This window comes from Limanda limanda, chromosome 12 (genome assembly GCF_963576545.1).
Source record: "Limanda limanda chromosome 12, fLimLim1.1, whole genome shotgun sequence".
Classification (NCBI taxonomy): domain Eukaryota; kingdom Metazoa; phylum Chordata; class Actinopteri; order Pleuronectiformes; family Pleuronectidae; genus Limanda; species Limanda limanda.
The window spans coordinates 21,910,296-21,938,206 of NC_083647.1; the positions used below are offsets into that span (position 1 = coordinate 21,910,296).

At 41.6% G+C, this 27,911-nt stretch overlaps 3 protein-coding genes and 1 non-coding gene across 5 annotated transcripts; 1 reads left to right on the forward strand and 3 right to left on the reverse strand.

Annotated features, from left to right (window-relative positions):
• Positions 1-285: 285 nt before the first annotated feature.
• Positions 286-368, reverse strand: trnal-cag (transfer RNA leucine (anticodon CAG)). The gene has a single exon. It is a non-coding gene; the product is annotated as a tRNA-Leu (tRNA).
• An 87-nt stretch (positions 369-455) lies between these two features.
• Positions 456-3,504, forward strand: dusp23b (dual specificity phosphatase 23b). Its single transcript, XM_061082681.1, has 3 exons — positions 456-631; positions 1,614-1,894; positions 2,501-3,504. The coding sequence occupies exons 2-3, from the start codon at positions 1,625-1,627 to the stop codon at positions 2,684-2,686; spliced, it is 456 nt and encodes a 151-aa protein (XP_060938664.1). The 5' UTR covers positions 456-631; positions 1,614-1,624; the 3' UTR covers positions 2,687-3,504.
• Positions 3,029-14,751, reverse strand: LOC133015032 (afadin-like). Its single transcript, XM_061082174.1, has 25 exons — positions 14,656-14,751; positions 13,649-13,841; positions 13,456-13,562; positions 13,168-13,295; positions 12,982-13,058; positions 12,776-12,868; positions 12,465-12,670; positions 12,203-12,348; positions 11,365-11,459; positions 10,996-11,267; positions 10,371-10,514; positions 7,890-8,088; positions 7,673-7,764; positions 7,492-7,578; positions 7,323-7,388; positions 7,172-7,245; positions 6,362-6,480; positions 6,118-6,276; positions 5,909-6,003; positions 5,242-5,379; positions 4,743-5,077; positions 4,202-4,694; positions 3,540-3,633; positions 3,395-3,446; positions 3,029-3,119 (listed from the first exon to the last, which is right to left on the reverse strand). The coding sequence occupies exons 1-25, from the start codon at positions 14,749-14,751 to the stop codon at positions 3,029-3,031; spliced, it is 3,651 nt and encodes a 1,216-aa protein (XP_060938157.1).
• Positions 14,752-19,933: 5,182 nt separating this feature from the next.
• txlnbb (taxilin beta b) lies at positions 19,934-23,560 on the reverse strand. 2 transcript variants are annotated; one of them, XM_061082680.1, is made up of 10 exons: positions 23,326-23,560; positions 22,902-22,993; positions 22,624-22,794; positions 21,714-21,908; positions 21,282-21,401; positions 21,107-21,181; positions 20,929-21,021; positions 20,716-20,811; positions 20,336-20,497; positions 19,934-20,287 (listed from the first exon to the last, which is right to left on the reverse strand). In XM_061082680.1, the coding sequence occupies exons 1-10, from the start codon at positions 23,558-23,560 to the stop codon at positions 19,934-19,936; spliced, it is 1,593 nt and encodes a 530-aa protein (XP_060938663.1). The 2 variants fall into 2 exon arrangements, with proteins under 2 accessions (XP_060938663.1, XP_060938662.1); XM_061082679.1 differs by having other exon boundaries at positions 19,934-20,269; positions 20,315-20,497.
• Between the last annotated feature and the right edge of the window lie 4,351 nt (positions 23,561-27,911).

Here is a 27,911-nt window from a genome sequence, read left to right on the forward strand (position 1 = left end):
TTTAGTTGTGTATAAGTTTATTTCATTCAACGACCAAACAAAACTGTTTCAAACTGAAAATCTCAAATGATGAACGAAAAGGAGAAGGAAGAATAATCTTATATAATTAGACATTAATAAACAAGGCAAATAATTCAATAAAAATAAACCTTTTTAAATTCTACCTTGTGGTATTAGTACACTAACCTAAACATAAACTCTGAGTACTTCTACTTCTGTTGATGAAGCAGTACAGTGACTCCTACATAAATATAACGTACTGTACCAAAAAAAATAAAAGGTTATTGTCAGAAGTGGGATTCGAACCCACGCCTCCAGAGGAGACTGCGACCTGAACGCAGCGCCTTAGACCGCTCGGCCATCCTGACATGTAAACGTGTAATCACAACGTTATTAATATACCTGCGCTACTGTACATTGCGTTATTGACTTGATTTATGATGTCAGCTGATTTCCGCTGGTTGTCTCTGACGCACCTCGCACTTCTGCCGTTACTCAACAGACCAGCAGCTGTTTATTTTTACTGTAGCTTGAAGTTCATTCATTCACCCCGGCGAGTTAGCTCGATGCTAGCTTGTTAGCCGCAGCTTCCGGACGTAGCCGAACATCGTTTCATCACAGAGAAGAAGCTGTGAGTAACTTCACTCGGGAACAGGAAGCTTTGATATCACTTTGCTGGATAATAACAACAGTTGTGTCCTTGCTTGAGCAACATGTGTGTCTGTGTGTGTACATGACGTTAGCTGCTAGCTAGTTAGCTTCCAGTGGCTCTGAATTGGACTTTGAGACAGAAGCTAAACGAGATCTCTGTTGTGTTGTTTCTGATCTTTGTGTGAAACAAGGTGGAGGCAGCTGATTGTGTTTCCGCATCAGACTGACTGGGACTGACTGGGACGAAATGTCTTTACACTAATCCCTCAGGAAGACACTGGACTAGCCAGACTAGCCAGTATGCTAATGTCCCTCAGGACTGCTGTTTACTTTGTGTACCTTCTCACTTGTCTCCACAGTATTTAACTTGTGGCTGTGGTAATGTTTACTGACACACTTGCTGGGCATTATCAAAGTTTGTTGAACTTATTAGGGAGTGTGTAACTTGTCTTAACTTAGTGTGTTTTCTTTTGTAAGTGTGTAACTTGTCTTAACTTAATGTGTTTTCTTTTGTAAACACAAAGTTAAGACAAGTTACACACTCCTATTAAGTAGCTCCTGTAACTTGTCTTAACTTAATGTGTTTTCTTTTGTAAACACACAAAGTTAGGACAAGTTCCACACTCCTAATAAGGTCAACAAACTTTGACAATCCCTAGCAGGTGTGTCAGTGAATATTACCACAGCAACAAAGAAGTGTGTTTACAAAAGAAAACACACTAAGTTAAGACAAGTTACACACTCCTAATAAGTTTTAGCCAACTCACGCTTCAAAGCCTTACACTCTGGGCGCGCTCCACATTTCTATATTGACTGGATATGAACCAAACCAGGAAGTCTGACTATATTAAACAGTGTCTTGGCCCATTAGCTGGAAATGTTAAAGGTTTCATTGTGTAGGATTGAGTGACATCTAGTGGTTTAGTGTCTGAACACCCCTCCCTCTGTCTGTCTGTCCTCAGATCCCACAGTCATGGCCTCCAATGCTCCAAGCAACTTCTCCTGGGTGGAGCCAGGCAAAGTGGCCGGACTGGCGTTGCCCAGGATGACGGCTGAATACCAGTATCTGCTGGACAATGGCATCAAACACCTGGTTTGCCTGTGCGAGAGAAAACCGCCTCAGTACGACTCGTGTCCACAGCTGCAGCTGCACCACATCAACATCACAGACTTCACTCCTCCGTCGCCGAGTCAGATTGACAGATTCCTCACGATCGTGGAAGAGGCCAACTCCAAGGGGGAGGTGAGATCTCAGACACTTGATCCACTGTGATGTGATGGATGGATTCTTTTTATAAAGAAGTTTCAGGGTCATGTACAGTTTTGTGTTGTTTGTTGGCTCACAAGCTACGGTCGAGTAACCTAAAACACATCAGGAATCATTATTAGGTGAATTTGATGGAGCCTGTGTGAGAGTGGAAAAAACCACAACTTGTAGCTCCTCCAAAGTTTGTGAGTCAAAATGGAAAAAATAAGTCTGATGCTCTGACAGTTTATAGAATTAACCCAGCATGCAGTATGTTTTTAAACCCTCACACAGGCTGTCAGCACAACCTTTGTGTACTGAAGCTTATTCAGCTGTGTGTCATTTACTTTGTCATTTGAACTGTAATATAAAAGAAAAAGTCCAAAATTTATACATATTCAGATTAAAATCCCATTAGACAATTAAATACAGCTATCCTCCCAATTTGGAAGATACAAACATTGACTGTTTGGCAATGTTTGCTGGAAAAAATCACTTTGATAATTAAAATAGTTTAATTTCCCCTTGTCTCACTAGAGAAACTAATGCAGGTTGTGTGCGTAGCTGCAGCTGCTGAAACGATATTAAATGGTGTCTCTTCAGGGTGTTGCAGTTCACTGCATGCACGGCCACGGTCGAACCGGGACGATGCTGGCCTGCTACCTGGTGAAGACGAGGAAGATTTCAGGCCAGGACGCCATCGAGGAGATCCGGCGGCTGCGGAGCGGCTCCATCGAAACACACGAGCAAGAGAAAGCAGTGGTGCAGTTCTATCAGCGCACCAAGTAACTGTGACACGGAGGATTAAATAACTGTTTTACAGATGTAGCACTGATTATCAAAGACAACATTATTTTCCTAAATTAATACTTTATTCTCTACAAGTAGGAAAATACAAAATAATAATGTTGAGGCAGGCGTCAAATCAAGAAACAAAGTCCTGAACAATAATGAACTTAAATGTTAATTACTCAACTGATCCCGTTGGAAACTAAGAGAAACACTTCTACAGTTAATAGACACAGAACATGCCTTTTATATTGTACTGTAAACTCTTCCTTCTACCAGCACATTCTTACTTCTCTTTATATAAACATTCTGACATTTTCTTTGACACGGCTGTAACTGCTTTCATGCACTGGACGCCAGAGAGAAGAGACGCTGCCGCTCCCTGAATGTGAGCTTCTCAGGATCTGGGCTCTGGATTTTCTCCTCCTGGTTTCTGCAAATAAACAATCATAATGAATACTTGAATTTTATTTCATGTGGGGGGGGATAATTTATAGAGACACAAACAGGAGCTTGTTTTTATTTATTTCTTCAGGAAGCAAACTGTAATAAGCTTGATGAATAGAGACTAATGTAATGATCTTTATGTGCTTATTGATTTCTATGTCTTAAAGTCATCATTTGTATAAATGCTGCATAAATATCTTCATGTCGGTTGATTTCATTTCAATGTTCTGCCTCAATTGCAAAAATAAAAAGTCAACTCACTCTTTTGATGCCACGTTGTGAACATGTTCAGTCTGTCCAGTTGGTCTGTGACCTGTAACACACAAGAAATATTGCAATATGAAATAAATAAACTATATATTTCATGAAAACTGATTCTCATTGTTATGCGCTCGTGAACAATTACCAATGTTTGCCTTTTCTTCTTTTTGGAGAATGTGATTTCCAATCTGCTGATTCAACTCTTTCAGTTCGCTGTTGATATTTCCTCCAGAGCTTCTCTTGTCCTGAAGATGGAAACAAAAAATATGAGCTATAGATTATCAAGACGTTTTAATCATCACCTTAATTCTACAGTGAATACAACTAGTATTACTGAACAGAGATTGACACAAAGCTTTCAAATTTCTGTATTTTCATACAATATAACCTTCAGTTTATCAAGTATAACAAGTCCCAGTTGGTTTGGGTAAAGCCTCTCAGCCTCTACAGATTCTGTTTTAGTATAATCTGTGTGATATGAACAATCACAGCATCACAACACATTCTATACATGTACTTTTCTTGTCATATGTTTGTACATTATATATCGGCCTTGAGGTAATATTGGTTGTGATTTGCCTCGAGAAAAATAAAATGTAATTGTTTCCAGAAGTTTTGTAGTTATTTTCCTGCACTTCCTAAACCTGACTAATCTATTATAAGCAATTTGCCTCCATCTCCCAAATAACCTCTGGGAAGGAACCTCGAAATCAAAATTCTAAAACAAAGATTATAAAAGTTAAAAACACTTTACTGATAATTAAATAACTTTGTACAAGTCCCTTAGAGCCATGTGATGTGATTCACCTGAGTTCTGCTCTCCAGCTGCTGTATCGCCACCATCATGTCCAAATCCTCATACTCGTCCTCCTCCTCTTCTCCTCTCTGCTGAATCTCCCGCAGCCTCTTCTGAAACTGCCACTCCAGGCTGAGCTTCCGCAGTCGGTCGTTCTCCTCGGCCGAGCGCTTCACCTTGGCCTGGAGCTCCTGCACCTCCTGCTCCAGGAGCTCCACCGCCTGAAGCCGGTGCTGCTTCTCCAGGTTCTCCTGCGTCTCCCTCCTCCAGGGGCCGGACAGCTCCTGGGGGCCTCTGTGCCTCGGACCACCCGTTCCCTGCCTCTGTTGAGTGGGAGGTTCTTGGAAGGAAACATGTTTTGTTGGAGGGATGCTCACTTGAGGTTTTACAGCTTGACCCCTGACTATGCCGGGCCTGTGCTGCTGGGACGGAAGTGAAGGCCGGGGAAGCTTCTTCACTGCAGAGATGGGACATGCATAGTTATGGTGGGCCTGATGGTGAGGGCTCGGATTGTGTCCGTTGGTTTTAGGAGTTTGGCTCATGGTGGTCGACAGCAGAGCCGGACTCTGGAAGGTGGTGAGTGGAGGATTTGTGTTCACTGCCCTGGGGATGGGGATGTCGATGCGTACGGGCTGAGATGAAGGCGTGGATGTGGGACGTTGGGAAAATGGCGCCCTCCAGACACCGGCGCCACTTGTGCGAATGCCCTGCTGGTGTTTTACAGGGGAACTGTAATCAGCGAGGATGTCATGGGTGGAAACGCTGGAGCGAATTGGGAAAGAGGAGTAGTGGCTCATGTTGTTTTTGGCACTGGTGTCCTTCCCCCTTTTGTCCAGCAGGGGACCTCCACTCTCCATACAAAGGTTTTCCTGTGAGAGGGCCTGACGCTGGAAGGGCACACACAAAGGTTTTAGGTACATTTACCTGGTTGTAAATTTTTTTTGTAAAGAGAACTATGTCAGTGTTCGTATGTTTACTGATTCTTGACATGATAAATAGAAGATTTGATGACATATAACGTTTTTAGAGCCTGAAGGACATTAATATTCACCATGTACGTCTTCTTACTGCAGCTGCTTCCACTCAAAGGCCCAAAAGACACTAATGTTTGCTGCGGTCGACTGGATTCAGACACGTTCCTGTCTTGTGATTTAAGGGTTGGAAGTGTCAAGTATTCCCTGTGAAACGTCTGAAGGGAGGAAAGAAGGGAACAAAATATGTGTCTTGAATTCATTAAAATCTTTGACATTTAAGACAGATTTAGTTTCTACGTTTCCACAAAAAGTTCAAATTCTATCCAATATAAAAACAAAACGTAAAATATTGGATAAACCTTCATCAGACCTTGGTAAATAAAAGATTGTTACAACACGTTTAAATTAACCTGTGGAAAAAAATTGTAAAACAATATGACATTTTCACAGTGAAATCCTTTGTTCTTGTCAGTGAAAGTAAAAGATTATATAAAATGGATTATATTTCTCTGTTATTGTTCCTACATGGAGTAATTCAGATCCATAAAACAAAACCCCAGAAAGGCAATATGAACAAAATCACCCAAACTTACTACATCCATCCTTTCTTATGTCCTCGACAGACTAAAGCTGTATTTAATGTATGTGATGGAAATGTGCCTTTCTAAATAAAAAGAGAATTTCAAAATATGGATTATATTTCAAATTGAAGAAATTCATTGTGATAAATGAAAAGTATCTCACGTCAGTGCAGAGGTTGATGGTGGAAACAGCCGCCATGTTGTTTCCTCTCACAACAGGGTCAACGAGTTCATCTCCATCCTCGGGGCAAAGGTCGGCTGAAATGCGGAGAAAATAAAAAACATGACGAACCCTCTAGCGTTAAACATATTTCACATTAAGCCGATTTACTGAATGTGCCCAGTAGCGGCTCGACATGGAAGAGCACCCACTGGTCATGTTGGGATTGGAGCGAAACAGCTGCCGGTTCCTCTGCATCTGCTCCTTCTTCCTCCTGCTGCCTCCATGGAGCTGATGCCCTGACGGACCAGGATCCACGGCCCGGTACAGCACCAGCGCTTCACCGTTTGGTTTGGCAAAGATTGCTTCACCTTGTGATGCAATAAAAGCTCTTGATTAGGTCACGATGCAAACAAAAGTGATATAGAATCTGTGTTTTGCTCATTTTGTTTCTACCTGTAGTCGTTGTTGGAGCTGGTTCATTCAGCAGAGCCGCCAGGCCGTGGAAGCTGGCTCCGAACTTTGCCACCTGTAAGGTCACAACCGGGCCGGTTTGCACCATGATGGCAGCAGCCCTGAATCAACACAAGAGTAATACAATCAACCAACATCGACCATCATATCAATCAATCAATCAAATTTTATTTGTATAGTCCATATTCACAAATCACAATTCGTCTCATAGGGCTTTAACATGGTGAGACATCCTCTGTCCTAAACCCTCAACAAGAGTCAGGAAAAACGACTAAAAAACATTTTAACAGGTAAAAATACATAGAAACCTCAGAGAGCCACATGTGAGGATCCCTCTCCCAGGACGGACAGAAGTGCAATAGATGGCAAGTGTAGGAAAACATCATCAAGATAAAGGTTTTAGCAGCATTGATGAGGGTAAACATTTTGAAGGATAACTTTAATACTATATATCAAGCAGTCCTGCTGCAATCATAGTCTATCATAGTCAGCAGCCAGCAAGATCATGATCCACCATTAAGATGGGATCCACTATAGTCCACAGTCATATGTCATATGAAACTGTTAATAATGCAAACCTGGCATTGATTAAGAAACTGGGGCCTGGATAAGCTCATAAGAATATCTGTCATATAGTTCATCTTGCAGGGAACACAAACGAATTTGCCATCCAATAGTTTTGTGTCACATTTCCTTCAAAACAGCAAATGTAAACCTAACGGTGGCGCTAGAGGACAAGTCGGGGGATCATTGAAGTTACTGGGATTCATCTTCTGGATGTTGGGAAGTTACCTTTCTTGGTTGAGGCCAATGAGGCTCTGACCGTCCACTCTGAGCAGCTGATCTCCAGCTGCCAACCTTCCATTCTGTAGAGACACATGAGGCTCATGTCAATCTTTCCTTGTAGAATCTCAACTTCAGCTGCTGCAGAAACGTGTCTCACCATTTCAGCTGGTCCTCCCTGGACTACAGATTTGACATAGATCCCAAGGTTACCCTGCTGCGCGCCCTGTGGCAAAACAAGAGGCGGGTTGTTAATTAGCTGAGACGTTCAGCTCACAGCTCTGGTGTTAGAACGGTTCCAGTTAGTGAGCTGGAAAACACGTGGTCACCTTGGCAGCCACGATGCTGACCCCCATCCCACTGTTGAGAGGTTTCTTCAGTGTGATGGTCACAACCTCCGGCTCTCTGTGAGCTGCCTGGTAAAGAGAATAGAAACCAATCAGGGACTGCTTCATTAATGCTGGATTTTCTGTTGAAATTGAGATTATACTTTAAAACTTCTGTATTTACCAAGTATGTGTTTTCTGTAGGAGGTGAAGATTCACAGAAATACACAGTCCAGTCACCTTTGGGGTTCGGCTGGGAGGTTATAGAGCAGAGACCTGGAAGAGATGGATGTCAGGAAGAACTACACAAGTAATCAATTTAAACGGTTTTAAATACACTTCATCCCCAGGGTGTGATTTAGAAGTTTTGTATTTATCATAGAGAATTCACAATCATGGACCTTTTCGGCAAATTGGCTCCAAAAACTCCCTGAAGCCATGAGGGATTCCTCTCACGGTGTCACAGGAGTAGCCTCCCTCCGGCAGCAGGAAAGGCAGGTGGAGGTCGAGGCTCTCCTCCAGCTGGACGTCCCGCCCCTCGCTGCCAATCAGGCTGTCGGCCGAGGCCTCGGCGGCCACCACGACCGCATCGATCAAATCCTGCAGCGAGGAGAACACCGGACAATATTTCAGGAAAAAAGGTCGTTCGAGGATATATGGATAAGACATTTGTCATTCCGTGACAAGGCTCGAATCTGCAGAGCACAATACTAAAGACCTTCCTGCGGATTACCTTGACCTCTGACCTCAGTGTACCGTAATGTAAACCTTAACTCACAAAACTTCCGCCTTAGGTCGACCAACTAACTTCCTTTTAAGTTTTGTTCAACCATCTTCCCGTTCTCTCTCTTTTACACCCTAGTTTTCAATTGATGCTCAATATTTTTATCGTCCTCATTTGTTTTTCCAAATTATACTCATGAGAATGTGAGTCTGTTTTACGGCTTCCTCTCCACATCTGTCAGCTCTTCCTGTTCTCCTCTCACCGAGACAGCCTCTGTGCTGTTATCCATACAAACGCACCACTTAGTCCCATCATTTGAATTCAGTTGCTGTATCTCTATTAAAGCATCTGCTGAGCTGTCTGAGCGGCTGAGTTTCAAGCTGACTGGTTTCACGTCTTCATCCCAGTGGAGTGCTGATAAAGGATCTCACTGGTATACAAGGACAATCCTGAGTCTTTTGAAATCTGGAACTACAGTAAGAGTTTGTTCAAGCATCTGCATTAGTGAGTGTATTTGTTATCGTCATTTTGTGTGTCGTCAGCAGAAACACCCAAAACTACCTCACTGGTATTTTGTTATCACTTTTATAACATTGTGAAATATGGAGTTTATTAAATAGATGCATGTTATATAGTGTTTTTCCAGACTCAAACAACTTTACACTAAGAGTCACACTCATCCATTCAAACATAAACCTTCTATCACTCGTATATTCATGAGAGGCAGATTTGTCCGTGTCTTACCCAAGGACCCTGAAGCATGCAGACTGGAGGGGGCAGGAATCGAACCTGTGACCTTCTGAACAGTGGACATTCTTCCTACTCAGCAGTAATTTAACTCCTTATCTTTGTTGTTGTTGTCCTCTAGTGTTGTGCAGTGTAGTCTTATTATTTGACTGTTGTAATTGGTGGGCGGTTCCCACGGTAAAGAACTGGGTCATTCTATTGGCGAAGCCCCGCCCACTTATGTTACCCGTGTTCTCTGCTCTTTTCCCGTGAGCTTGTTAGCCCTTAGCTTAGCTGCTAGTTAGCTTAGCTGCTAGTTAGCTCAAGTCAGATGCCACAAATGATTTGCTGCCTTTACTAAATCAGGAGTTTCATATGTCGTCCTGCCACAAACGCCTGTCTCACCTCCACAAGATAAGTATTGTTTATAATTGCTGTTAGCATTAATAAGTAGCTTCCTTGGAGTCTCAGCTAGCATCATGTTTTCTTAAATAATTAGGATTTAAACACCTTGAAAAGGTCTTTTAACAGCACAGAGTTGTTTTAATAAATGTTTTACAGTCCATCACAACTGCAAAAATTCAAGTTTGAGTATTTCCTCATTCAGACTTCTCGACAGCGAAGTACAATCCTGGGGTTTTTGTATGAAAGCCGAAAAACAAACGCAATATTGTTTGTGAAAGTTGCAAACATCAGCAAAGGTATATATACCTTATGATAAAACTATAAACTCTCACAAACAATTAAACCAAGGAGACGTTATAGATAAAACTGTAAATACATGTTAAAGAGACAAGGTGAGCTTAGTTTGATGCATCTATTTCCTTCATGCTATTCATAGTTCAATATGGATATTGATGTTTATTGTTGTTGGAATTTTAGTGGCTGATTGAGCTCATGACATATTTCCAGCTCCTATTGGCTCCTTGCAAAACCCAAACTGATGATGTAAACAAAAGGTACACGACGAAACATGAATTTGGCTTTTGTGACTCGTGGAATAGTCGCGTTAATCTGCAGTAAAACATTAGAGAAATATTTCACTCAGAAGCAATCAGGTAATGTGACAAGTCGCTTAACACGTTTTCATATATTATTCATAATCACATTCATCATTGTTAATTATTCATACTGTTAAATCTATACTGCTGAGCTTCTCTGGTGCAGTTGAGGCTGCTGCTACAGTCAGACACGTTCATTATGAAACTTATATTCATACATGACGTCATCTGCTTTGCACAGTTCTAAACCCCAAGTACCCCAAGTTTTCTCTGTATCCGCCCAATGTGCATGAGTTTCGTCTCATTACGGACGATTACTCTTGATTTTAAAGATCTCATACGAGGATTTGTACCAAAAACTGCATCGTGGTTTTAGAAGCACACGGGAGAAAGACAGGAGAGCGAGAGGAGGAACACACTGCAGTACTCACGGGGGGGATGTGAGGCTCAGTGTTTGCATAGAGGTAGCCAGCGAGCAGCGTCTGCAGCTGCAGTGAGTTCAACTTGAAACAGGTATTCTGGATGTCCTTCGCCTCTTGCATTGAGTACTTATTCATGGTCAGGAGTGTGGTTGCCTAGAAACAGAGAGGCAACAGTGTTTTAACAGCTTCTGCTCTCTGAATGGGCTCAGACGCTGAATAAAAACCTGGGACAAAAGCTGCAAAATCACAAATGAGTTCTTACAGGTTGATATTGAACGTGTAATATAGATGCACTGAGAAGCTTCTGTCATGTTCTTAGATGTTTTTAAACCTTATTTGGATTATTTATCCATCATTTGCTCTATATACTAAACAACTATCCCTCCCATGAATTAAACGGTACACAGTATTTCACCTAAAGGCTATCTCACAATGTACAGTATAATCTCTTACATGGATTTAAAATTCTGTAAAACAAGGGGATTGAATGTATCTACTCATCAAAAGATCCCCAAATTGGAAATGTGTAAAGAAAAGATTATTTGATTAAATTTTTACATCGTTTCTGTGGAAGCAGACAGACTAAACTTTGCTTTTACCAGTATTCAGACAGGAAGTCCAGGTAGGAACTGACCTGGATGATGTGTCCGAGGTGGCAGTCGGCGGCCAGCTCCAGGCCCTGCCTCTCCGCCCAGGCCTCGATGCCGGTGAGCCTCTGGCGGAGAGCCGCTCCCCAGTAGTGGGAGCGGAGGCCGGGAGCGATGGCCGCTGGGCTCATGAGCCGGTTGAAGAGCCAGGCGCTGATGAAATGGAAGAGCTGGGAGAAGAGCTGGATGGTGAGGGCGGGGTTGACCCGACAGCGGCGTAGCAGAGACATGGTGTTCATGAAGGTGTTCAGCACCATCTCTGGAACACGAGAGATAAAACTTCAGAATACTGAACATATCTCAGCTCATATAAGAGTCATATATTCAGTATCGTGTGGTCATTAATGAATGTTTACCTATACCAGCCGGCAGGGAGCCGTGTTGCTCAGGATCGATCAGAAAAGTTGGCAAATGCTTCGTTAACTCATTCTGAAGACACTGTAGCAGGCAACTGAGAAGAATAAAACAGACATATACATAACATTTAGATAACAACCCGTGTGATTATTTTAAATTTTAACACTTTAATGACTTTAATTAAAAGACCAGGGTTTGGAGAATTTGTTCTTTCGGTGAACTTAATTGAATCTAGCAACAATATGAAGCAGTCTTGGGCTGAAACTAACATATATTAGTTTTTGGAATAGTTGATAAACCTATAAAATATTTGAAAACATTGGAAAAGGTAATAAACTTCCCCCAGTCCCACAATCATCATCAAATTACTAATTTCTTCAAACTGACAGCTCAAATTAACGAACGATTTATTTGACTCTGATTATAGAAAAGAGAAGCAACTTACATTTGAGAAACTGGAAAACCAAACAAACATTAATATTTGTTTCAGTACTACCACGTTCACAAGGCAGGAGAACTGTATGCTGGAGTCGCACAGTGCTGGAGTGCATGTAGTGTTCACTGTAAGGTTTGGGATTTGGGGAGTTGAGGTTTGCTTCTGCAGAGCTAAAGAATAATTTGTTTTACTGCGGTTTGTTTAGACCTGCAGGACAAATGCCTGAGTGGGTAGAGAGAGAGTGAGGCGAGTGAGATCAGATGTTTTTCTAGCTCCACTATTCATCACGTGTTTTTAGCACTGTGACATGTTTGATGGGGAAGGAGAAAGCTGAGTCTTGCACGAGGATAGAAATACTGGAAAAGCATCGTATGCCTCTGTTTATCGTCTTGTTGTTTCACCTGTAAGCTCTGTGCACCAGGTGGGCGAGGTCCAGCTGACTCTGCTGTGTGAGCGGGCAGAGGTCTTTGTCATGCTTGATGAAATTCAGCAGCTCGGAGGAGTTGGCCATCCAGAAGGCGAGCGCCCCGGCGATGGTCTGCTGCCTCTGAGTGTCAAACACAGCGGCAGTGTCGTTTTGAAACTCGCAACAACATCTGGTCTCGTGTTTCTCACTCTCATCTGTTCAAATGGAACAAAAGTAGGTGTTTTTCTTCCACTTGCCTGGATGACCTTCCGTGTCATGGCCACCATTTTGCCAGTGATGGATGTGACGGCGTGTGTTTGTCCTGAGTGCGGCGAGCCTTGCCTGTGATGGCGCCGCAGGGTGAAGCGTCCCACAGCATAGAGGATGTATGCAGGTGAGAGCTTGAAATGGACCGTGGAGCTGTTGGTGTAATTTATGACCGCAGACAGGAAGGCCTCCTCAGCTGAGAAGTGAAACACACCAGCAGGGGGCACTGAGCTTCTGACTCACAGGTTATTAAACTTGAAAATAACTCGGGTGGAAGGAAAACATCTAATCTCATACTCACAGTTTTCACAGAGTCTAATCCCGAGTGGTAATCCAGGCTGATCTGAAAAGTCAGGATGGAAACTTTGAGTGTTCACACCAGCAGCCGCCCTTCCTTATGTTATATAATCTATTTCTTATAGAATAGATGTTATATATTCCTGTATTTTATGCATGAAAGTAAATTAATCACAGTTTCTATATCTCTACACCTTTCAGAATACTCACCTGCAGGTTGCCTCTGCTGCTTTTGGTTTTCTGTGCCGTGATTTGCCTCCGGGTTGTTAAGTAGTTTTTCAGTTGACCTGGATATTGGGTTTTAAAGGGTAGATGTTTTTTCTGACAGTGAGGTACAGCAGACCTTGGACCAGTAGTTTGAACATAATGGCTTGTAGTGAACACTGGACATTTTACCCCTTCTCATCTCTTGAAACCTTGTCAGCAGCTTTAGCTTTATTCTTCTCCGTCTTCTTGTCTTTTCTTGACAGCGTCCTCTTGAAGTTCTGGATGATTCCTCCTTTCTCCTTCTCGGGAGACATTTCCTTAATTTGTAAATAAAACAAATGTGAAATTGTGTGTGTGTGTGAAGGAGGAAGCTAACTACTGACTAAATTATCATATAGCTCACATACCTGGTAAAATAGCAAATTCAAATGAGATACACCTGGTGAAATCTTGCAATAAGTAATAGGTTGATGATACCTGGGAAGTCTCCTTGTCTGTCTTGAGCACGAAGCGTCCTTCTCTGTTGTCCGAGCTCCAGTTTAATTGCACAATCAAAGGTTTCTCGTCCGGCTCTAGTTTGCGTTCTTCATCCACATAAAACAAAGAGAAGTGATCAGAGTGACGGTTTGCAGCTGCGGGACCAGAGAACCCAGTCTAAACCAATGCTCACCCTTCTTGGCTTGGATCTCGTAAAGGGAATAACCGGAAGTCAGCATTTTCATGTCGGGCCTGAACTTCTCCGAGAGAGTTTCAATAACCTCGCGAGTGGAAGAGTTGCTGCAGACACGCAGGCACTTTGTAGCCACGTTCCCCTCATCAGGATTCTCATGGTAGAAACGCATCACACCGTGAAACTCCACATTCTGCTGGGAAACAGAAATCGTGCAAGGATTTTTTAATGTGTCCTATGGTTTCTGTTTTCGGGACTATATCGTTAAATATGCTTTGAGAATATACAGAGGAATAATTCTTATTTTCATAAAACGCTGCTTTGAACTTCACATCAAACCAGCTGCAAAACAATCCATCAATATGTTCGATCTGTAGTGTACAATATTAAGAGTACTCTGTGCTCAGTATTTCTATCCACACCTTTAATAAACTATTTGTTAGCACATTGAAATGTCACGAGGGTCACAACAAAATTAAACAAAATAATAGTAGTTGTCGTCATAGTAGTAGTAGAAGGAAGAGGGGGTAGTGTAGTATTTCTACTTTTGCAGAATTTATACTTTGTTATTTCTATATCTCTCCATGTCTTTGCATGTTTACATCTCCATACTTTCCAAACTACCAACAGCTGTAGGGCAATAACCACTCGGCCCAAAATGTATGAAATCATTATTTTCTTGATTCATAATTTGACCCATTCAACAAAATCAGAATGAATTACTATTTTGACAATCACTTAATTCTCTTTTGGCTAAAATGCTTCATATTCTGTACTTTCAGTTTTTTTTAATAACATTAAACTAAAAACCTTTATATATTTTTTCCTACATTTGACAGACAAAATAATTAATCTAAAAATAATGACCTTATGCTTCAGTATTACAGTGGCTGTTAACTTTATAAAACAGTTCTGAGGTTTATCTAAAGTTAAAAAGACTGAAGGTAAATCCACACTACAACAGAGTGAGGTGCAGGAATCCAGTCTAAAGTTTGCAGCCCACTCACCTCGTCAGGTTGGCTTATTTCAAACAGGTCCAGTCTGTTGTTGTTCCACTGTCGGATGACTTTGGCTAACTTCTCTCGTTCTTCCTCCTCGGGCATTTTTCACCAATTAACGTCAAAGTCTCAATGGGACTGACTCCTGTGGGTTTGCTCCCCAAAAACCAAAGAGAGGAGTAAAAACAATCCTTTGAAAGAGAAGTTATTATCCGTAGTGGCTAATGTATTGAGACCCCACCCCGTCCTCACTCTATTCACTGTTAGTTATAAATCCATTGTGCTGTGCAGGGAGTTCTTAAACATAATTGCCTACTTCATCCCGACGTTCACATCTCCTCTCCGAGCCCTCGCACCCCTCCGCTCCCATTTAACGGGTCAGTGCCTCTTTGTTATGTGAGGCAAACACTTTCCTAATCATAGATCCTTCTCAGGCAACAGATTACACTCGGCTAAATGTAATCTGTCAGTTTCTCTTCATTCGTCATCAGATCATTTCCCAAAGTTTATGTTCGGATCTCTCTCGCATTTAGACGTGTTCAAGTATTCCGATTATATTCCCACCGTGCCGCAGAGGTGGTCATGTGACACGGACGCTGTGCTGTGGACTCAGAAACATTTCCACAGCAACCATGAGAGATTTCCATCCTCCTCTCGACACAGCGACGTGCATGTTCACGCTTGAGGGAATCCCACTTCTCATGCATACCAGTGATCTTCAACACAATTTACGGTTACATGTCGTCCCATTCACTCGGCTCCACGTATGTGGGGCAGCTTTTGTTGGCTGCACCGAAGCTCTCGGGGTAAACCTACAATGGAACAAAAGCCTTAAAGAAACCAACCCCTCAATTAGATATAAAGAACTGCATTAACAAAAACTGAACAATCAAGGGTATTGTTGTCTGGATGCTGGAAAAATGCAGGAAGGTTTTGTTTAGTTTTTATTGAAAGGACAAACACATAACTTTCTGTGATGAGGATTTTTTTGAGAAACAGGTATGGGGCCATGGTTCAAAAATGTTATTCTGTCAATATTCTTTTGAAGAAAAATAAGTTTTTATAATAAGGAAAAACTCTTTAAAACAGCAAAAGAATCCAGATCTGACTGATGTGGCTTTGATTTCTGATACCTGAATCCTCTCTAGGAGCACAGAGGTATATTCAATTCAGCATGTTACTGCGTGAACTACTATCGAGAAATCTTTATAAATGTTGCAGCATTACTGAGTTAATATGTGCGTGTTCTTTTGGTTTTGGTAGCCGGTTCTGTAGCAGTTCATGTTCCCTTCAATTCAATTAGACCACAGTAAATTGCACACACTCACAAGAACTCAAGTATTAGTCCTCTTAATCTGCCGGATTTTGTTTCTTTTCATCAAGATCCATGAATGAATCCCCGGGAAATTGGTGAAAATGTTAAAAAAAATATGTCTGGATCGGCCCCAGAATGTAATGAGTTCTTTCCTGACCCAGGTCCTAATGGAGAAATCCATTCAGTAGCTTTGCGTCCTGCTGAGAACCGACCGAATTTCACACCTAAAAGGGGTCAAAGTTTTTCCTTTCAACCAAATTCATACCAGTTTTTGTGATGACTGGATAAAACATTGTGAGATGCTGGATAGATGTTTCACCACAGTCCTCTGCAGCTGGATTTAAAAGTAATGTTATATGACATCTCGTCTCCTGCAGCCACAGTGTTTAAAGGCACATCCGGTTCATAGGACTGTTGATGGTGCGTTCAAAGATTAGCTGCAGAATAACAGAAATATGATTGGATCACCCATAAAGAAAAATGTGCAGCACAGCCAATTAAAATGACATTTAGATTTGTCAATAGAACAGAATTTTTTCCAGATATATGTGGAAAATTTAATTTTTCTTCCATGCAAATAGTAACCCATCTATTCATCTGTAATTTTAAACCCTCTTAAGAGAACATGTTGATTTTCTGTTTTTAATCATTCTCTAAATCGTTAACAACAATTTTTTAATTAACTGCTTAAAGCTGTTTTCAATATTTGTCATTTAACGACTCTGTATTTAACAATCTCTTATTCCTAACTGGGTCAAACAAATGAATCAGTCTTCACCCCCTGTTTCTGTATAACTTTAATTAATTAACGTGTGTTGTGCATGAAGGAGTTTAATATTCACTGTGCAGATAAAACGTCCTCCAGGGTCTGTCTGCTGGATTCCTGCAGCAGAGACAGAACAGCACCCCCCCATGTCCGACGGAAACAAGGTCACCTCCCGCCTGGAAAATACAGGGAAACAAAATCAACAAACAAATAAACCAAAATACTGAAACTCCTCTGTGAAGATTAGAATAAAATCAATAAAAACCAAAGTGGCAAATACAGAAGTTTGAATCGAACTTGCAGATTATTTATTTTTATTGTGAATAGGTACTTTGGATATCAGAAAAATATTATTTGAACTCAAAGGTAATTTTTTTATCCTTCTGGTTTATATTTGACTGATTTTAGTATTTTCAAGCAGCTAAAAGGTTCAGATTTGAATGAATAGATCCCCTGTTTGTACATTTACAGTAAGTTAATTAAATCCGCATTAATTGAATCAAAACAGAAAAGTATTGGCTTGTAAAAAAAGTACAAACTGAAGGGTAGAACTGCTGAGTCAGATGATAATCACCTGTTAGAATGACAAGAGTTTTGAGCTTGTTTATAAAATGTTGACAATCACAGCTTTTAATATAATGACACCTTCCATATGCTGTTGTATCAGTGACAGAGTTGACATTTCCTTACCACATTTCATTTGAAGAGCCGACTAATATGGGTTTTTGTCGACCAATGATGATACAATTTCAAATATCTGATATATCAGCCTTTATTATGAATAATTATATATATACAGCAAATACAACCAAAAATAAAGGAATTTAATTTTGTACATAAAATGTAAATAAACATCTTTTCTGCATTGTTTATTCTGTAAAATAGAAAGAATTCAGACACTGATGTTATCTGCTGCCAATGAATCGTAAGGCTCTATTTATTTGACAGTTTACTTCATTAGTTTTTACTTGTCTGACGTTTACCTGATTCTCCTGCAGGTCTTTACTCTCGAGGCGAGCGAGCAGACAGGAGAACTGACGGATCAGCATCAACTGGATCTTTTTACCTCCTCAAGGTATTTTTTTACTGTCACTGTTCTGACAAACACACAGTAACAGTAGATCACTAAAATGCCAGCACACATGTTTTGACAGTTGGTAAATTACGAGTTTTCTTAACAAGAATAGTTACATAAAAATGGATAAATCAAAGTCGGTCTGTCAGGTTAAATACATTTTGATTGATGGTCCTCAGCCGGTATCTCAGCGCACAACTGTAACTCATCATCCACACGCTGGGGAAAGGAATCCCACTGCACCTGGGTTACATCAGCCACACCCCCGAGGAAGAAACAAGTTTCAGGCGATGGCACTGCGGAGAATACTTTTCAACATTTTTAACAAAATTGGAATAACTGACCGCACAGCTGCTGGAAATGTCTCTCACAGCTGGAAATGTCATCCAGCAAAGGCTTTAGGGTTGTTTTAGTTTATGGGTTATGAGTGTTGGATAAATTAATAGGTGCACACTGAGGTTTACTGTTGCACTTGTGCTTTGGACATGTTATACAGCACACATGCTGTCAATGTGCTCTGCTACACGTGACATCTTTTGCACTTAATATGTTTTTTGGGTAGTTTTTCCTCTCACTAGTTTAGACTTAAGCACAACTGATGTTGGATCTTGTACAGATTTAGTTGAGCTCTATTTTTTACAGCATCAGGGTCAGTAACATAACTTTTGGTAACTTTAGTAAGAGTAGAAACCAGATATATATAGTTTAAAACCATAGGAACGTTTAAGATTTGTCAGTTTATAGTTATGTTTGCTCTATTTTGACTTGTTGCTCTTACTAGTTTTTATTTCTGTACGTCTGGGTAATGTGTTATTCAGACACACACTGATTACGTAACTTGCTTCACAAAGAAAACTGTAAACAACGGCACAAAACAACTTTTATGTTGTTAGGGTTAGGGTTAGTCTAGCCACAGTGTAACTTAGCTAACTAATGGGAAGTGCAGCACAAGAGTGAGGCGGCCCTGCAGGGAAATCAAACTTTAAAGACAAGAGTAAGTGAGTTAGTTATTCTAAAATGTCCGGTGCAATCAGCAACACGGGTGTTGGGAACACTTCTACACAATGGCATCCCTGATCTGAGTGTGAGGATCAATCTACGATGCAACGATAGTCATATGTAGTTTTATTTTTAGATAACATGTCGAGCTGAGCGATAACACAATATCAATAATTGTTACAAATATAATTTTCGTCGAAGGGAAAACACCAAAAGTCCGGTATACATCGATATAACACTTCTGCATTTTTTAAGCACAGTGAGGAGGAATAACGTTGACCTCAGATTCTGTTTATTGATTGTTTGTCTCTCACTGTGACATATAATATAGAAAATGATCACATCCTCCTGTACAAGGCTGCAGCAGCTTCACTCGGGTGTTTCTCCTCGATGCAGATTCTCTGCCCGATGAATTCCTGGAGAGAGACTGTGGGCGATGAAGTATAGTGAAAACCTGTTAGGATTTATTCTTTACATCTAATTATTGACAGGCCTTCTGCCGCCACCGCTCAGGGTACCAACCATAAATCGCCTGCCAGCTGCAGAGCCCGGTGTCTGCGTGTCTATTTTTAAGCGCACTTGTCTGGGCCCACAGAATGCTGCCTACCTTCTCCTGCAGAGCTTTTCCATTTTCAATAAAAAGCAGTGAGAGCTTTTACACAAGAGACCACAGCTGGGTTTACCCCCTCAGCCATTTTCTGTTTGAATGTGGATCTGCGATAGTTTCCTGAGATCTGCAGCTTCAAATAACCTCGGCTTTCTTCACACGTGCGGAAGCAAAAGATCCTTCTGCTGAAGCTTTGTCTAAAGGGGTGTTCCACGGGTTTTACATTCAAGTGTTTGATATGAACTATTCAGCCTGGGAAACCAGACATTATTTCCAATGCTGTTAATATTTTGCAGTGATGATCGACCAGGATCTTCAGCCTTTTGTTTATATGTAGGACATTTCTTTATCTGTGAGTTAGAAAGACATTAAGCTGCTTAGCTGCAGTCGTCCCGTTGCAAGACATAAAAGGAAGCATCTCTTAAATCACTTGACACATCAGGATCACACACTCAACATTAAAGCCAGCATTTTTCTTTTTATTGCCACGAATCTCGGATGAATCTGGTTTCTTTTGTCACAGCATTAATCAACTGACTCCATTTCCAAATCTCTCTGTTGCTGCTCTCCGTCCCGCTCGCCGGCCTGGAGTTGTTCGCCGCCGCTCTCGTCTCCGCGGCTCTGTTCTGGCTCCTGGACGCCCTCGCAGTGTCCTTGTGATTGGCTAGCGACTGTTTCTGTGGGTATGATGTGAGAGATCGTAAAAGAACTGGCGACCTCCTTCAGACGGCTCTGCTCGGCTTTCAGTTTCTCCAGTTCCATGGTCTTCAGAGTTGGGATTGTCGGGGTCCCAGTAGGGGCAGCGGTGGCGGGTGCCTCTGTGTTCTGGACTGGGTGATCGTCTTTAGGGGTCTCCTTCACCTCAGGGACCTCCATCACCTCAGGGGTCTCCTTCACCTCAGGGACCTCCTTCACCTCAGGGACCACCTCCTTTGCCGTGGGTTCAGCAGTGTTGACGTCTGCTGGACCTGCAGCTCCCTGCACCTTCTCATAAAGACCCTTCCTCTCCCCTTGCAAAGCCCTGCACAGATTCTCCAGCTTCTGGTTCTTGTTCATGATCAAATCAAACTCCTTCTCCTTGATGGCTTTCTGTAAAGGATGAAAACAGGTTTAATGTGTTAGCACGAGTGAGGAAGTCCCACAGCATGGGTCAGGTGGCGGATACAGTAATTTCTCAAGAATTGTGAGGTGTTTTTCAACATTTTCATTGATTTCTCTGAGAATAATTCATGAATCCACATTGGATTTAAGGGGACTGTTCCGTAAGTCTTGCATTTGTTGCAAAGAAACGAAAAAATGCTTCTTACATCTGACACCATTTCGACGAGACTCCTGTTGCAGCTGTCAAAGCGAGTCTTCCATGACTGGTTCTCCTTGTCCAGCTTTTTCATTTTCTTGGCCATCTACAACACAAGAAAACCACGATACATGATCAATATGTTGGTACAGTTTGTCCGATTGTGTTTTCTTGTTGTTCGAGGCTATTGTGTGTTATCTTGAGGCTTCAAACATTCTCTTACTTTGTCCATGTCCTGCTTGAAGCCGCTGTAGACGGTGTTACTCTTTGATACCGTGCCCTGGAATTCATCAAACTTCTCGGAGTACATTTCGAGCTGAGGAGAGACGTGAGAAAAGTCATATCTCCGGGGAGGTAGAAAAAGCAGCTCATTTAGCTTGTGATGCTGTGTTTCTGAATACCTGGATCTTCATATCGTTCTCTTGCGCCTTCATCGACTTCAAATGCGATTTATACTCTGCCAGCTGTTTCACCAGCTGTGGAACGATCCATGAAAATGAGCATTAGGAGGATTAGTATTGAAAATGTTATTCAAATGCTTTAGCACTCGACAAATCTGAGACACACAAAACCTACAAGCTCCTTTTCCAGCTTGTGCTTGTCCTCGGTCTCCTTCAGTATCAAGTTCGCGTGCGTGAGTTTGGTGTCCAGCAGCTTTTCTTTCAGGTCTCGGTGTTTGAAGACCTTCTCCAGGTTCTGGAAGACGTTCAGGAGGATTTATGAGGGGTTTTCACACAGAAAGCTCTTTCTGTTCTTGCTTGGCTACACAGAGCTGAAATACTGCTGCTAATAAATGTAAGACTTGGGTGAAACTTGCAAATAATTCATGTGTTTGACAGTCGCCCCGAGGCCCAGATGTGTGAGGTTTGAGTCCAATTCAAGCAACTTTGGAAGCTGCTGCGAGTTTACAAGTTCAAATTCACTAATGCTTTCCTGTAACTGCCCGAGTGTTGTGTGACTGTCTGGTCTAAAGCCCCCGGGCTCGTTAGTACGTGGCAGGATCCATACCGCCTCTCGCTGGTCGTACTGGGAAATGAGCCCCTTCAGCTTCTCTGCCAGGCCGCTGTTCTCCTGGCACAGCTTGGTGTTGCGGCCGCTGTGTTCCTCGATCTGGGCCTGAATGTCGCTGAGCGTCCCCTGGAAGTGGGTGGTGATCTCTTTCCTCTTCAGATCGTCCTCTCTGCACCTCTGCAGGGTCTCCTCCTGCGTTTCGGAGACGGAGTTTAGTGCTAAAAACCAAACTGTGCTAGATGAAGCTTCAGTTACAACATACACTTCTTTAAGCAATCCCCAGGTCTCCGCGCATTTTGACTTTTTCTTTCTAAACAATAGTGGGTTTTTTTCACTTTTTACACTCTCTCAGTTTCGCTGTTAATTTATTCATGTTAATTTATTTCAAATGTGTTAAATAAATTAACAGAGCAAAGTATTATTTACAAACAGTGATGAGGAAAAAAGAAAATCAAACACTTAATGATTTAATCTACATATTTGAAAGGGAGTGAGAAGAAATACATACTTAACCAACTTCATTTATCTATAAATATATTGTTTAACCTGCTCACTATATTGTATATAATGTACAAAAATAATAAATATAATGTAAATAATATATATTATTTATACATATAAGCCATTTCTCACAATTTGGTCTGGTTTGGTGGATTAGAAATCCTTGGCAGCACTTGTTTTCACAGCGTGAGTTGTAGTGGCAGGTTTAGAGGTAAAACCCTGACCTTTGACCTCGCAGCTGACCTTTGGTGCCAGCTGATGTCACCTCCTGTCCAGCAGAACATATGCTGACTACACCCGGCACCAAAACTCAACTTAACTGCACCTGGTCATCCCAGTAGCTCAGACTCCAGGCGTGGAGTTACTCTTCTTACTTGTTCTACTGCTGCTTCTAACACTGAAGTACCTTCAAGGTCTTGTTGTGCCGCTGCAGCTCTCGGCAGAGCCCCTCCAGTTTGCTGCGAGCCAGCACGGCCCGGCTGTGTTCGCTCTGTAGTTGGTCCTTCTCCTTCAACACCTGGAGCAGCTTCTTCTGCAGAACCTTCAGCTGTTTCTGATCACTGCGATGCTCCTCCAACTACACAGGTACACACAAACGTCTATGTCCACAAGAGGGGAAGATATCTGTCCTGAATACCAGTCCACTTTCCAGCCCTTTGCCTTTTTAATTCATGGTCCACTCACCAGCTCGGCGTGCTTCTTGATGATGGCCTCCAGTTTCTGATCTGGAGAACCCAGTTTGTTCAAACTTTGCATCAGCAGCATCGCTTCCTTCCCTGGAACAGCCACAGAAAACATTACATATCATCCTACAGCACAAGCTATCACACGCTGATTTGTAAAAAGAGATTTTCACAAAAAGATGCAGAAATATTTGTTAGAACACTCTGTTAAAAGGATTTTTGCTCCTGAGTCAATTGGAAAAAGGCAAAATACTATTTCCCCTGCACATCTGTTGCAGATGGATGCACTTACATGCACAACAGCTCTGCTTACACACCTATCAGGTTCAGCACTACTCGGACTTCTGCTGACTGAGCCGAATGAAACCCACATCAGCTTAAATCAATACAACATTTTTGGGTGGAGAAAGAATCAAATACAACACCTAGATTCTTGAGCATCTTCTTCTCCAGTTTCTGGTCCTTCCGCGAGTCTGTCTCCTTGATGGCTGTGACCTCCTCTGTGTCCTCTGGCTCTGCGGGAATCTCAGCGGCCTGGTAGGTGCTGATGATGTCCTCCAGCTGCTGGGCCAGGTCCTCCGTCAGGTCGATGTGGGGACCCTCGGCTGGCGGCGCCGGGGGACCAGTGGGCACGGGGACGCTCTCCTGACAAGCCTCCATTTTTATGAACGAGTTCTGGGAGGGAAGGAGTTATATTTCATCTCATCCTGTGGTTATTATCTTATTGATCCTCATAGAACTGACCTTTTACATGTCCATGATTCAGAGGAGGCCTTTTTTTTTTTTTTTTTTAACTTGAACTGTTTTAAAGACTTAGATCCATCATAAATAGTCCAGAATTACTTTTAATATGAACTTTGATATGACCCACATTTGACCAAGGAGTGTTCAGGAAATTACTGTTTTTTAAGATGTATCAACTACTTTTACTTTTAAAGGAGTTTAGAAAATAGGAGAATAAAATAGAATAGCAGACATTAAATAAGTAAATCATAGGTAAAATCACCACTGTAACAATGGTCTGTTCTCCATTCTCCCAGCGTCCCAGTAAACCATGACAGTGAGACAAAGACCCAACGTGTGTGTCTGTGCTACCGTGACTATGAACCCTGACACAGCTCCTCTGATAAATCAATCACTTAGATACAGAAAATCTACTCTGATCAAGAAAAACTGCAGAAACATTTGCAGGTCGCAGCGTCTTAAATATTATTGTTCACCACTTCTCTTTGTGATATGTGAGAGTAAGGTGAACAGCTACTGGTCTGGCCACAGATAAACACAAGGTCACATTGGACTGTGGGATTTGAAAGCCAGTTACTGTCCAATCGATTAATTGGGACAATACTTAACACTTAAAATGTGGTAGTCTCAGCCCTATTGCAGATATATCAAACGAGCGCATGCTGGGTGTTGAATAATAAGTGTTCTTAGTGCAGAGAGGACAAAGAGAGAAGTGACAGGTTGATTTCTCTGCTGTGAAATGTTCCACTCAGTTTGTAGAAATAATCAAAACCTCAGCGCCTTCACACTTGTTTCCATCTCCCTCAGCCTCATTAATCCTTTTAATGAGATTCAAATTTATGTAATTTGCTGAAAATGTGTTTTTCTTCCACTGGTGAAAATGTGAAGCTCCTCTAGTTAATGGACGAGTTCTGGTAAGATTCTCAAGAGTCCATTAAATGACTTAGTTTCCCAGTGTTAACCTCAGATTAATAAAACACCACTTCCCTCGTGGTTATCACCACAGTGGCTTTGAGCAAGGCACTAAAACCTGCTGTATACGCAGTGGGAAATATATAAATGTAGCTTCCACACTTTGAGAAAGTGATAAAACACCTTTGATTGAAATAACAAAGCTTGTGAGTGTAACCACAGCGATATGAAGCTGCACTTGGATCCGTCTTGTGTTGTACAGGCTCACAGCCGGAGCCTGTTTACGTGCATAAAATTAGTGCCGCCTTCAAACTGCCTGTGCTTTCACAAGCAGAGCACATGGCACCTGTTCCAGGCCCCACGGGCTATTTTAAGAACTTCTTAATATGGGCAAGTTATTTATTTATTTCTAATCCACTCTTATTGATGTCAATGTCAGACAGTGTGTGTACAAAAGTTGCTTCTATAAAAAACAACACATCAATGTGACACAAGCATCCCCATCTACTGTATATTCAATAGTTTAAGAGGGAGGCAGGGATCCGAGTGGAAATTCAACTAAAAATAAACGTCTGTAAGGAAAAGCAGTATTGATTTCTTCGCTGTCCAAGGAAACAACAGTATTATAAATGAGGCGTCTTCCCTTAAACAAAATAAATCTCGCTACACAAAGGACACAGGCAAGTCTCGATAAATCCAGAATCTCCTCATCTTAAATTAACCTACCAGAGTCCTCAGATTCACACAAAGATTAAAGATGAAGAAGAGCAGTTTAAAAGACAGGATGCAGAGTTATTTGATGTTAAATGTCCCTGAAGAAGCAGGCTGACGAGCAAACAGGGTTCTTACCAGGACCAAGGGCCAGTGGGGGAGAAGGAAGAGTGTCGAGGGGCTCGGCCGGGGGCTGCCACCACAGATACAACAGCTGTGATACGACCACCTCAAAATAAATCAGAGGAGCACAGCTCAGCTCTGAGCAGAGAGAGGGAGGACAGAGACATGCAGCGCCTCTGTCTCTGTCCAGGACACCCACAGAAAACCCTTCACAGACCTCCTGTGATTGTTATCATGCAGGGAATGTACCCACGTGGCCGCTGAGTGAATGCTTCATCACTTCAACCTCTTTCCTGTGCAGATCTCAATCAGCCATTTTATGCGACACCTCTGCTGCTTTAAACCAACACGGTGCAGGTTTTTATTTTAAGCCGGGATGCTGTTAAAAGCCGTATAATTATTTTAACAAATGGGGCCCGACAGGCCCAGTCGCTGAGCAGGAGAACTATCTGTGATTGGCCAGAATTAGAACAGACCCCCCTCCCCAGCTCTGAGAAGAGTGTCAGCGCTGAGCTACTGCAACTGGGAGATCAGAGTCATTTCCTCGCTCAGCAGTGGCAGCGTTAACTCCCAGTGCAGATCTGTATGAGCTGTAACACGCAGCCGTGGAGATGAGGCTTGATTTAATGCAGTAGAATAGAAAAACGATGGGTGAATATTATCCACAAGGTGAGAACTATTTTTGGAAGCATTTTTCTCGCGCAGTGTTATGACTGCAGTGATCATTCTTCACCAGAGGATGTCACTGGTCAGAGTCGCCACAATTATTCACCCTGGAGGTTGTTTTTTTATTCCCCCCCCCCCCCTTGAGATAAACTGTGAATGATTTCCTCTGAAACGCTGAATCGTGAATTGTGCAGGAGAGAAGATATAAAAACAGGAAATAAGCTGCGACACACATCCTTGGGTTAGAAGTTTGTTCTTTTAAAACAATTTTTGAATTTTTAATCTGAAAAAGTAGAGCACCAAACAATAAATTCCTCCATAAAAGCATAAAAGAGGCACTCCGTCCTGACTAACCACTTTTGATGCAAATAGCTGAACAACGCATTGGCTACTGAGGATAATTTTTTTTCCTCCCTCAAAAAAAAAACCTTAGCTGAGAGGTAAAATGATTTGTCCTCTGTGTGTTTTACAGGAAATTTCCGATACATGAGAGGCACAATGCAGTTCAGTAAATATGAATACACAACAAAAACAGAACACAATCTGAGTACATGTGTATGCAAAAGCAAAGAAAAGGCTTCACTTTCCCTTCACATTTTATGAGCATTCTGCACCGTTACCACAACAAACAAAAATTACATGACCGTGAAATCAAAGCTACGTACATGTCCAGAAAGGGAAACACAAAATTAAAGCAGTGCACCTTGTAAATGTCTTTCTTTTTTTTTTTTTATGTAAACATGAGTGAACAGAGTGTTTTCAGATTTTTGAAATCCATTCTCAGACTGGTCACGCGACCACTCGAAGATGTGAACACACTCGTTTCTTTCTTAAAGATGAGACGCACGTTCGCCCTCATTAAACCTTCTGATATATGTCAACTGCAGACATTTTACCTCTTAAAGAGATATAAACAATCCACGTAAAAAGTTTTCATAATTCAACACTGCAAAAATAGTTTAAATCATAAAAATACACGTATATATACAGAGCAGAAGTAATGCATAAGGTGAATGATTACTTTTTTAGCTGAAGCACAGTAATATGCCACCAACTCACGATGTCAACATCATAACTTTAGTTTTTCTTACAGTAAGTGATATCCATTTATCCAGTTACACTTGAAATGCAAGAAAACGTACGACTGACGGATCCTCGTCGCCCGTTGAACTCGTGTTCCACACAATGAGAAACGTGAAAAAACACCTGGAATGTTTCATAAAACCACAGGAGAACGCAACACGTTTTTTTTTTTTGTTTACTCCCCCGGTTCCACATCAAACATGAACGGATCAAAGTGCATCATCAAAATTCAAAACTCATAAAATGCTTATGGTCGTAGAAGAGAGACAAAAGCTGTCTGTTTAATCAAAGCAAAGACATGAGATCAAAAGCAAATGCCAACTGCATAACCGCTGCATAAGTACAGATATACCATATAAATAGTAGTCAAATATTTACCAGTATTAATAAGTGCTTACGTTCTAATATATAAATACATCTTACAGTATTCATAATTACATATTAACTTCCTCTATTTTTGTGCAATAGCAAATACCATGCATTTTACCAAGATATAAATCACAACATTAAGAAAAATGCAACATAAGAAATAGATTTTTTTTCTTTTTAAAGATTATCTCACATAAATCAAGCTGCAATCCGTCTGTCAAGCGGACAGAACAAGAAACTGAAAGCTCTCCTTTGGGCGATCGCTCACTGAATAACGTTCCTCGGCTTTTTCCCGTTTACTCGACAACCTTCTGATAAAGAAAGGACGAAAAGCAAAAAAAGGCACAGACCCTTGCTGCTCGATTAGAAGCAGCAAACTGCACATGAAGCGTCTACTTAAAAT